The sequence below is a fragment of the Littorina saxatilis genome, linkage group LG8 (genome assembly GCF_037325665.1).
Source record: "Littorina saxatilis isolate snail1 linkage group LG8, US_GU_Lsax_2.0, whole genome shotgun sequence".
In the NCBI taxonomy this organism is placed as follows: domain Eukaryota; kingdom Metazoa; phylum Mollusca; class Gastropoda; order Littorinimorpha; family Littorinidae; genus Littorina; species Littorina saxatilis.
Genome location: NC_090252.1, coordinates 73,637,633 through 73,650,040, shown reverse-complemented (window position 1 = coordinate 73,650,040; position 12,408 = coordinate 73,637,633). Strand labels below are relative to the sequence as shown.

The window sequence follows — 12,408 nt, the reverse complement described above, 5'->3', positions numbered from 1 at the left end:
GTTTTAACTTTCTGAGCGTGTTTTTAATCCAAACATATCATATCTATATGTTTTTGGAATCAGGAACCGACAAGGAATAAGATGAAATTGTTTTTAAAACGACCTAGGAAATTTTATTTTAATCATAATTTTTATATTTTTAATTTTCAGAGCTTGTTTTTAATCCAAATATAACATATGTATATGTTTTTGGAATCAGAACATGATGAAGAATAAAATAAAGTAATGTTGGATCATTTTATAAAAAAATAATTTTACAGTGGTCGCCGGTTAATATGACCACTTTGGGACCGGGATAAAATGGTCACAATAAGCGGCTGGTCATATCAACCGATGTTAGAGAAAACGACTTAAAAAATCGCAAAACGATTTTTTTTTTTTTTTGTAATTAATAATTGGTTTGAATTCAGTGTGTCGGAGAGCCGTTGCCAATTCTTCTGCTTTTGTACACAACAATGGTCCATGAATTGGCGCGTTCTTTGCTCTCATCTTCTGGAACCACTGAAAAAGACCATCTTCCACATCTTTGTCTTTTCCATGTCGTAGGCGCTTTCGTTGCGGTGAATCCTGCGTTGCGCACTCCTTCCTCACGCTGTCTTCATTCTTGAGAATGTTTGTCAAAAATCCTCTGTTGACGCCCAACTGTGCAGCACTCTCACGCATACTACAGGATGGTAGAGCTTTAAATTTGTCAATAAGTTCTAGCTTTTCCTCGGCTGTCCGATCTTGGCGTTTTCGTTTCGACATTGTTTCCTCTTGAATCAGACTGAAAGATTGGTTGGCTCGTGCTCTGTTTGCCAAAAAGAGAGAGAATAATGTTCGTGATCACTTTAGATTTATTCACGGGAAATAATGAAAAGATCGCACGCTTTTTTGCCTTTTTTATGACGCTCAGTCTCGGGGAAAAAAAGAGAGAGAATAATGATCGCGACATTAGAGATCACTGAGCACTGATCACTGATCACTTTAGTTTCATTCACGAAAAAGAAAGAAAATATCGCACGCCTTTTTGCCTTTTTCCAAAATTTGTATGTATTTTTTTCCCCGAGTGATTTCAAACTAAAAAAGATGTGAACTTGTTGCCATTTTCTCGAAACAATGTGGCCATATTAAGCGGCGTTGTGGTCATATTAAGCGGCTTTTTCTAATACATAACAAAGAAGGACAATTCCGGACCGGGAAAAAATTGGTCATAATACGCGGCTGGTCATATTAACCGCGGTCATATTAACCGGCGACCACTGTAATTACAATTTTCTGATTTTTAACGACCAAAGTCATTAATTAATTTTTAAGCCTCCATGCTGAAATGCAATACCGAAGTCCGGCCTTCGTCAAAGATTGCTTGGCCAAAATTTCAATCAATTTGATTGAAAAATGAAGGTGTGACAGTGCCGCCTCAACTTTTACAAAAAGCCGGATATGACGTCATAAAAGACATTTATCGAAAAAATGAAAAAAACTTCTGGGGATATCATACCCAGAAACTCTCATGTAAAATTTCATAAAGATCGGTCCAGTAGTTTACTCTGAATCGCTCTACACACACGCACGCACGCACAGACACACACACACAAACACACATACACCACGACCCTCGTCTCGATTCCCCCTCTATGTTAAAACATTTAGTCAAAACTTGACTAAATGTAACAAGAAGGGCAAAGCCCATACGACTCACATGCTTGACCTCAAATAACTAAACCTAGCAATGACATCATACACTAAGAACTGCTTTACACATTTTTCCTACCAAAATACATGTGACCTTGACCTTGGGTCAAGGTCATCCAAGGTCATGCAACACAAAGCTGTTAATTCAAGACATAGGAAGTACAATGGTGCTTATTGGCCCTTTCTACCATGAGATATGGTCACTTTTAGTGGTTCACTACCTTATTTTGGTCACATTTCATAAGGGTCAAAGTGACCTTGACCTTGATCATATGTGACCAAATGTGTCTCATGATGAAAGCATAACATGTGCCCCACATAATTTTTAAGTTTGAAACAGTTATCTTCCATAGTTCAGGGTCAAGGTCACTTCAAAATATGTATACAATCCAACTTTGAAGAGCTCCTGTGACCTTGACCTTGAAGCAAGGTAAACCAAACTGGTATCAAAAGATGGGGCTTACTTTGCCCTATATATCATATATAGGTGAGGTATTCAATCTCAAAAACTTCAGAGAAAATGGGGAAAATGTGAAAAATAGCTGTTTTTTAGACAACATTTAAGGCCCCTGCGACCTTGACCTTGAAGCAAGGTCAAGATGCTATGTATGTTTTTTGGGGCCTTGTCATCATACACCATCTTGCCAAATTTGGTACTGATAGACTGAATAGTATCCAAGAAATATCCAACGTTAAAGTTTTCCGGACGGCCGGCCGGCCGGACGGACGGACGGACGACTCGGGTGAGTACATAGACTCACTTTTGCTTCGCATGTGAGTCAAAAAGGACTATACTAAAGTCCCGGTAATACTGGAATTCCTATAGGTTTGTTATATGAAGTAAACTAGAACAGAAAGTTAATGTGGCTTGCCTTGATAATGGTCTCCCCTGACTGAGCGGCCATGGCAGGCTGCCTATGTCCAGAAAATACCGGTCATAGTACATCAATATAATCCAATGTCCACAAAATATCGATGACAGCACATCAATATAATTCTATGTGCAGAAAACACCGGTCACAGCACATCAATATAATCCTGTCAGTCATATCAAAACAATCAAGGTGAAGATCAAAGAACAATATAATTCTATAATTCATGGCAAACCAATCAATGTCAAGGTCAGTGGTTAGCACTGCACAGGCAAAGAGGGATGGTGGGGGGGGGGGGGGGCTGATATAGCATGTCTAGTCAGTGTGCAGCAGAACACCGGTCAGAGTAGGTCACAGTTAAGGTAAAGGTCACAGTGGGTCACAGTTAAGGTACAGGTCAAAGTATGTCACAGTTAAGGTACAGGTCAGAGTACGTCACAGTTAAGATAAAAGTCAGAGTAGATCACAGTTAAGGTAAAGGTCAGAGTAGGTCACAGTTAAAGTAAAGGTCAGAGTACGTCACAGTTAAGGTAAAGGTCAGAGTACATCACAGTTAAAGTAAAGGTCAGAGTACGTCACAGTTAAGGTAAAGGTCATAGTAGGTCACAGTTAAGGTAAAGGTCAGAGTAGGTCACAGTTAAAGTAAAGGTCAGAGTACATCACAGTTAAGGTAAAGGTCAGAGTACATCACAGTTAAGGTAAAGGTCATAGTAGGTCACAGTTAAGGTAAAGGTCAGAGTAGGTCACAGTTAAGGTAAAGGTCAGAGTACGTCACAGTTAAGGTACAGGTCAGAGTAGGTCACAGTTAAAGTAAAGGTCAGAGTAGGTCACAGTTAAGGTACAGGTCAAAGTATGTCACAGTTAAGGTACCGGTCAAAGTACGTCACAGTTAAGGTAAAGGTCAGAGTAGGTCACAGTTAAGGTAAAGGTCAGAGTACATCACAGTTAAGGTAAAGGTCATAGTAGGTCACAGTTAAGGTAAAGGTCAGAGTACGTCACAGTTAAGGTACAGGTCAGAGTAGGTCACAGTTAAGGTAAAGGTCAGAGTAGATCACATTTACGGTAATGGTCAGAGTAGGTCACAGTTAAGGTAATGGTCAGAGTAGGTCACAGTTAAGGTAAAGGTCAGAGTAGGTCACAGTTAAGGTAATGGTCAGAGTAGGTCACAGTTAGGGTAAAGGTCAGAGTAGGTCACAGTTAAGGTAAAGGTCAGAGTAGGTCACAGTTAAGGTAATGGTCAGAGTAGGTCACAGTTACGGTAATGGTCAGAGTAGGTCACAGTTAAGGTAATGGTCAGAGTAGGTCACAGTTAAGGTAAAGGTCAGAGTAGGTCACAGTTAAGGTAATGGTCAGAGTAGGTCACAGTTAAGGTAAAGGTCAGATTCCTAACAGTTATGGCAGCACAATTAAGGGGTCAGAGTACATCAAAGTGCACGTAAAGTGAAGGTCACTGGTTAACCAGGCATGAAAACTGAAAAAAAAAAAAATACTGAAAAAAAAATTCGAAGGCGCGTAGCGCCAAGTTTTGCAGGCGCGTAGCGCCAAGTTTCGCAGGCGCAAAGCGCCAAGACTTCTAGGGGGGTCCGGGGGCATGCTCCCCCGGAATTTTTTTTTTTCAAGGGTGCAATTTGGTGCAATCTGGGGCTATCTGAGCCTTAAAATTGGATTCAAACATGGCCCCAAAACTATTTTACTATAACTGTGACTAGGAAAAAAAAAAAAAAAAAAAAAAAAAAAAAAAAAAAAATTTAAAAAAAAAAAAAAAAAAAGGAAAAATACGGAAATTAAAAAAAAATACGGTTTATTTTTTTCAAAAATACGGAAAATACGGAAAATACGGAGAATTTTCATGCCTGTTAACACTGTACACAGGGAAAGACAGATGCTGTGTGTGAAGGAGGGAGAGGGGTTGATATAGCATGTCTACCTACTTACTGCCCGTTATTCCAGTTGGCATGTAGGCCAGCAACGAAGGACCTCGTATATATATATATATATATAGCATGTCTACCGACTTACTGCCCGTTATTCCAGTTGGCATGTAGGCCAGCAACGAAGGACCTCGTATATATATATATATATAGCATGTCTTACCTACTTACTGCCCGTTATTCCAGTTGGCATGTAGGCCAGCAACGAAGGACCTCGTATATATATATATATATAGCATGTCTACCTACTTACTGCCCGTTATTCCAGTTGGCATGTAGGCCAGCAACGAAGGACCTCGTATATATATATATATAGCATGTCTTACCTACTTACTGCCCGTTATTCCAGTTGGCATGTAGGCCAGCAACGAAGGACCTCGTATATATATATATATATATAGCATGTCTACCGACTTACTGCCCGTTATTCCAGTTGGCATGTAGGCCAGCAACGAAGGACCTCGTATATATATATATATAGCATGTCTATATGCAGTTAAACACGGTCCTGTTCATTACAACAATCCTATCATTCATGGCACAATATAAATTTAGGAGAAAGTCAGTACTGGTTTCTACAGAGGCAGTGCATCAGTGAATGGAGATTGGGGGGGTGGGGCGGGGGGGGGGGGGGGAGTGTGACATAATAATATAGCATGTGTATATGCATGCAGCTAAACATCAGTCTCAGTTCATTACAACAATCCTATCATTCATGGCACAATACAAAGTTAGGAGAAGGATGGGGGTGGGGGGAGAGTGACATAATAATATAGCATGTCTATATGCAGCTATACACTGGTCTCAGTTCATTACAACAATCCTATCATTCATGGCACAATACAAAGTTATGAGAAGGGGGGGGGGGGGGGGGTTACAGCAACCAAGAGGCAGCTGTGAATTTCGTTGCTGACAAACACAGACACTGTTTCCTGATACTCTCATACAGTTCAGTGAGGTCATGAGGTGTCACTCGGTGTCACTCGGTGTCACTCGGTGTCACTCAAAACACACACGTCCATTAACAAATCTTTCCTTGGCAAAACAGTAGCCACATGATCCTTCATAAACACAACGAGCAAATAAATAATCACAATAAGCGAGCGTTGTTAACATCATAAATTACCCCCTCCCCTATCTATATATATAGCTCTCTCACACACACACACACACACACACACACACAGGTCATATGGAAATCCCGTCCTCACTATTGATCTATGTCTCTATTGCCATGGTGCTTTGAGCTCACCTAACAACCATGAACAACTTCCCCACAATCTAACAACACCGGTCATCACCAGTATCCAACGTGACAAAAGAAAATGTCATCACCAGTATTCCACGTGACGAAAGAACCAGTCATCACCAGTATACAATGTGACAAAAGAACCAGTCATCACCAGTATCCAACGTGACGAAAGAACCAGTCATCACCAGTATCCAACGTGACAAAAGAACCAGTCATCACCAGTATACAATGTGACAAAAGAACCAGTCATCACCAGTATCCAACGTGACGAAAGAACCAGTCATCACCAGTATCCAACGTGACGAAAGAACCAGTCATCACCAGTATCCAATGTGACAAAAGAACCAGTCATCACCAGTATCCCACGTGACGAAAGAACCAGTCATCACCAGTATACAACGTGACAAAAGAACCAGTCATCACCAGTATACAACGTGACAAAAGAACCAGTCATCACCAGTATACAACGTGACAAAAGAACCAGTCATCACCAGTATCCAACGTGACAAAAGAACCAGTCATCACCAGTATCCAACGTGACGAAAGAACCAGTCATCACCAGTATCCCACGTGACGAAAGAACTGGTCATAACCAGTATTCCACGCGATGAAAGCACCAGGCACCACCGGTCATCACCAGTTTTCCTCGCGATGAAAGCACCAGTGACCACCGGTCTTCACCAGATTTGCGCTGGATAAAAGCACCAGTGACCACCGGTCTTCACCAGATTTCCGCTGGATAAAAGCACCAGTGACCACCGGTCTTCACCAGATTTCCGCTGGATAAAAGCACCAGTGACCACCGGTCTTCACCAGATTTGCGCTGGATAAAAGCACCAGTGACCACCGGTCTTCACCAGATTTCCGCTGGATAAAAGCCCCTTTTGATGAAGAATACCAGACACAAGCAATGCGCCACCTAACCCTAACCCTAACCCTAACCCTAACCCTAACCCTAACCCTAACCCAACCCTAACCCTAACCCTAACCCTAACCCTAACTACCATCAACAGTATACACAATTCTCTAGGGTAAACTTAAAGTGTCAATACTACTGTAACTACCATCAACAGTATACACAATTCTCTAGGGTAAACTTAAAGTGTCAATACTACTGTAACTACCATCAACAGTATACACAATTATCAAAACAAGCTTCACGACTAATACATAATGTAGTGCTGGGAATCTGATCTTACAGAAACTAGCATAAATCTATAAAACAAGCTTTACGACTAATACATAATGTAGTGCTGGGAATCTGATCTTACAGAAACTAGCATAATGCTAAAAAACAAGCAAATAGAACCAACCGGCATTATCCAGATTAATGCAACAGTCATTATTTTCTCTCACTGCAATACAGCTCAACACCGGACCAGTCATTATTTTCTCTGAATGAAGTACTGATCAACCGTCATAATGTTCTCTCACTTTCATCTTTAACTGTCGGGCACAACCTCCCAGCCTTAACTGTTTTATCTTTAACTGTCGGGCACAACCGCCCAGCCTTAACTGTTTCATCTTTAACTGTCGGGCACAACCTCCCAGCCTTAACTGTTTCATCTTTAACTGTCGGGCACAACCTCCCAGCCTTAACTGTTTCATCTTTAACTGTCGGGCACAACCGCCCAGCCTTAACTGTTTCATCTTTAACTGTCGGGCACAACCGTCCAGCCTTAACTGTCTTATTTTGCAGAACACTTTCCTCAATACTGTGACGTCATCCAACGTCTGAGGTACTAGGTGTGCAGAACATTTTCATCAATGCTGTGACGTCATCCAACGTGTGAGGTTTGCTGAACACTTTCGTCAATACTGTGACGTCATCCAACGTGTGAGGTGTGCAGAACACTGTCATCAATGCTGTGACGTCATCCAACGTCTGACTATCAATGCTGTGACGTCTCCCAACGTCTAACTGTCCTCAATGCTGTGACGTCATCCAACGTCTGAGGTATGCAGAACGCTGTCCTCTATGCTGTGACGTCATCCAAAGTCTGAGGTATGCAGAACGCTGTCCTCTATGCTGTGATGTCATCCAATGTGTGAGGTATGCAGAACGCTGTCCTCTATGCTGTGACGTCATCCAACGTGTAAGGTTTGCAGAACGCTGTCCTCTATGCTGTGACGTCATCTAATGTGTGAGGTATGCAGAACGCCGTCCTTTATGTTGTGACGTCATCCAATGTGTGAGGTATGCAAAACGTTGTCCTTTATGTTGTGACGTCATCCAACGTATGAGGTTTGCAGAACGCTGTCCTCTATGCTGTGACGTCATCCAACGTGTGAGGTTTGCAGAACACTGTCCTCTATGTTGTGACGTCATCCAACTCATCCAACGTGTGAGGTTTGCAGAACACTGTCCTCTATGCTGTGACGTCATCCAACGTGTGATGTTTGCAGAACACTGTCCTCTATGTTGTGACGTCATCCAACGTGTGAGGTTTGCAGAACACTGTCCTCTATGTTGTGACGTCATCCAACGTGTGAGGTTTGCAGAACACTGTCCTCTATGCGGTGACGTCATCCAACGTGTGAGGTTTGCAGAACACTGTCCTCTATGCGGTGACGTCATCCAACGTGTGAGGTTTGCAGAACACTGTCCTCTATGCGGTGACGTCATCCAACGTGTGAGGTTTGCAGAACACTGTCCTCTATGCGGTGACGTCATCCAACGTGTGAGGTTTGCAGAACACTGTCCTCTATGCGGTGACGTCATCCAACGTGTGAGGTTTGCAGAATGTCGGCCTGTAGAAGAAGAGACATGAAACAAAGGAAGAAGAAAGAATCAGTGCCGGGCTCTGCTTGTTGACAGTGATAGGTCGTTGAGGTCAGAGTTCAACATGACCTTCAGCCACGCGCGTTGACAGTGATAGGTCGTTGAGGTCAGAGGTCAAAGATCTCGAGGAGCAGGGGCTCGATGTCATCGACCTTCATCTTGGTCAGCATCTTGGAGTGAACCTCGTTGATGTTGCGCAGGTCGGTCAGCTTCATCACCAGGCGCGCAAACAGCGTGCGGTCATCCGTGAAGCGCAGGCTGGCGTAATGCTGCAACACACAACCATGACGTCATTCATACTGATGATGTCATCACCAGGCGAGCAAACAGCGTGCGGTCATCCGTGATGCGCAGGCTGGTGTAGTGCTGCAACACACAACCATGACGTCATTCATACTGATGATGTCATCACCAGGCCGGCAAACAGCGTGCGGTCATCCGTAAAGCGCAGGCTGGCGTAGTGCTGCAACACACTAACATGACGTCATTCATACTGATGATGTCATCACCAGGCGGGCAAACAGCGTGCGGTCATCCGTGAAGCGCAGGCTGACATAGTGCTGCAACTGACAACAATGACGTCATTCATACTGATGATGTCATCACCGGGCGGGCAAACAGCGTGTGGTCATGACGTCATTAGCAGCAGGGTCACCGGACGGACAGGCTGACAGAGAGGGACAAAGAGATAGGTACAGACAAACAGCCAGATGGATAAAGGTTGAGACAGACAGACAGACAGACAGACAGACAGACAGACAGACAGACAGACAGACAGGCAGGCAAGCAGAAAGAAGGAAAGACAGCCAGGCAGGCCGACAGGCTGTCAGAGAGACAGACAGACAGAAAGAAACATACAGTCAGACAGACAGACAAATACAGACAGACAGACAGACAGACAGACAGACGGACAGGCAAAAAGACAGACAGACGGACAGACATACGGACAGACAGACACACAGACCGACAGACAGACGGACAGACACACAGACGGACAGACACACAGACGGACAGGCAGACAGATAGACGGACAGGCAGACAGATAGACGGATAGACGGACAGACAGACAGACAGACGGACAGACAGACGGACAAACAGACAGACAGACAGACAGACAGACAGACAGACAGACAGACAGACAGACAGACAAACCTGCAGCACGGTGGCATAGTGTTCCTGCACGGCCTGCACCTTCCCTCTCTCCACCAGGGCGGAGCGGTCAGCCGAGAAGAGCGACATCATGATCAGCATCTTGAGCACCAGCAGGTCGCCCTGGATGGACGCCATCAGCGACTTAATGAACTTGGAGTAGTTCACGAACAGTTGGCGCGTCTCGGGCGACCCCAGCTTCAGCACCTCCGCGCTGATACGCTCTGACCGGCTCAGGCCCTGGCCTCCATCTGAGCCCTGGGGGAACCCGCTGCCCGCTGAGCCCTGCGGGAACCCACTACCCATTGAGCCCTGGGGGAAGCCGCTACCCATTAAGCCTTGGGGGAAGCCTCTGCCCGGCGAACCCTGAGAGAAGCCCTGGCCCGTGCTGGTGCTTTGCAGGCCCGACAAGCCGTTGGAGCAGCCGGGGGAAGGGGCGGAAAAGCCGGGTGAGCCCGCCACAAAGGCGAGAGGGGAGGGGAGACCCAGGCTGAAGGCGGGAGAGTGGGGGCTTGCCACAGACGGGGAGGACGACGAGGACGAAGCAGACGGACTACCTCCAGCGCCATCTGGTGTGCGCCGCGTCAGGCAGTCCTTGGTGGACAGGCTCCACGACTCGGTGTGGGGGTCGTAGTTGATGGCCGAGCGCAACATCATGATGTCCACCACAGACCCCTTCAACAGTGAGATCTGGTCGTCTTTTTGCAGTGTCTTGAACGACGCGATGTTCTTGGCCACCTGAAACACAGGACCCCTTTAACAGTGAGATCTAGTCGTCTGTGTGCAGTGTCTTGAACGACCTGGTGGTCTTGCCCACCTGGAACACAGGACCCCTTTAACAGTGAGATCTAGTCGTCTGTGTGCAGTGTCTTGCCCACCTGGTGGTCTTGCCCACCTGGAACACAGGACCCCTTTAACAGTGAGATCTAGTCGTCTGTGTGCAGTGTCTTGAACGACCTGGTGGTCTTGCCCACCTGGAACACAGGACCCCTTTAACAGTGAGATCTAGTCGTCTGTGTGCAGTGTCTTGAACGACCTGGTGGTCTTGCCCACCTGGAACACAGGACTCCTTTAACAGTGAGATCTAGTCGTCTGTGTGCAGTGTCTTGAACGACCTGGTGGTCTTGCCCACCTGGAACACAGGACCCCTTTAACAGTGAGATCTAGTCGTCTGTGTGCAGTGTCTTGAACGACCTGGTGGTCTTGCCCACCTGGAACACAGGACCCCTTTAACAGTGAGATCTAGTCGTCTGTGTGCAGTGTCTTGAACGACCTGGTGGTCTTGCCCACCTGGAACACAGGACCCCTTTAACAGTGAGATCTAGTCGTCTGTGTGCAGTGTCTTGCCCACCTGGAACACAGGACCCCTTTAACAGTGAGATCTAGTCGTCTGTGTGCAGTGTCTTGCCCACCTGGAACACAGGACCCCTTTAACAGTGAGATCTAGTCGTCTGTGTGCAGTGTCTTGAACGACGCGATGGTCTTGCCCACCTGGAACACAGGACCCCTTTAACAGTGAGATCTAGTCGTCTGTGTGCAGTGTCTTGCCCACCTGGAACACAGGACCCCTTTAACAGTGAGATCTAGTCGTCTGTGTGCAGTGTCTTGCCCACCTGGAACACAGGACTCTTTCGGATGCTTGGATGGGAGGACATTCTGTGTTATCTCTCACAACAGCCGCAACAGCAACAGCAACACCAACACCAACAACACAACAACAACAACAAATGAGGACCTCATGCTCACCTTGATGACCTTCCTGACGAATCCCTCGGCCATGTTAATGAACTCGGTCGGGTTTGACGGCATGGATTTCATGGAGGTGGAAGTGACAGCCAGGAAGGACGACTCTTCCATTGCGTACTGCAGCTCTGCCACAAGCTTCTGATGTTCCTCTGATAGCTGCTGGATGGCCCACGCAACGCGGTCCTGTAACATGGGCACACACCTTAACTCTAGTGTAACATGGGCACACACCATAACTCTACTGTAACACTTTCTTTCTTTCTTTATTTGGTGTTTAACGTCGTTTTCAACCGTTCAAGGTTATATCACAACGGTACTGTAACACGGGTACACACCTTAACTATACTGTAACACGGGCACACACCTTAACTCTACTGTAACATGGGCACACACCTTAACTACACTGTAACATGGGCACACACCTTAACTACACTGTAACATGAGCACACACCTTAACTACATTGTAACACGGCCACACACCTTAACTATACTGTAACACGGACACACACCTTAACTATACTGTAACATGGGCACACATCTTAACTATACTGTAACACACACTATACTGTAACATGGGCACACACCCAAACTACACTGTAACATGAGCACACACCTTAACTCTACTGTAACATGGGCACACACCTTAACTATACTATAACATTGGCACACACCTTAACTATACTGTAACATGGGCACACACCTTAACTACAATATAACATAGGCACACACTTTAACTACAACATAACATAGACACACGTCTTAACTACAAAATAACATACACACACACCTTAACTACATTATAACACAGGCCAGACCTGTTTACCCCCATAAGTGTTTTGGAGTAATGCTCAGCCCCAAAAATAGTAATCCTGGCACAAAAATAGTAATCATCCAAAATTCGTCGCCAATTACAACGCACATGACAACTGTGTCTGCGAAACGCAATCATGCACATATATCCACCATTCACAAACAAAACACATCAGTCAGTTTTTGTAGTCA

At 45.2% G+C, this 12,408-nt stretch overlaps 1 protein-coding gene across 1 annotated transcript in view; it reads right to left on the bottom strand.

Moving 5' to 3' along the window:
* Positions 1–6,712: 6,712 nt before the first annotated feature.
* The window catches only part of LOC138974320 (thyroid hormone receptor alpha-like), a 126,354-nt gene continuing 120,658 nt past the window's right edge, over positions 6,713–12,408 (bottom strand). The window contains exons 5-7 of the mRNA XM_070347032.1: positions 11,407–11,589; positions 9,664–10,398; positions 6,713–8,780 (exon numbers count right to left, since the gene is read on the bottom strand). Of these exons, the coding sequence (XP_070203133.1) occupies positions 8,619–8,780; positions 9,664–10,398; positions 11,407–11,589 (1,080 nt within the window). The 3' untranslated portion in view covers positions 6,713–8,618. The remainder of the gene's footprint in view (positions 8,781–9,663; positions 10,399–11,406; positions 11,590–12,408) is intronic.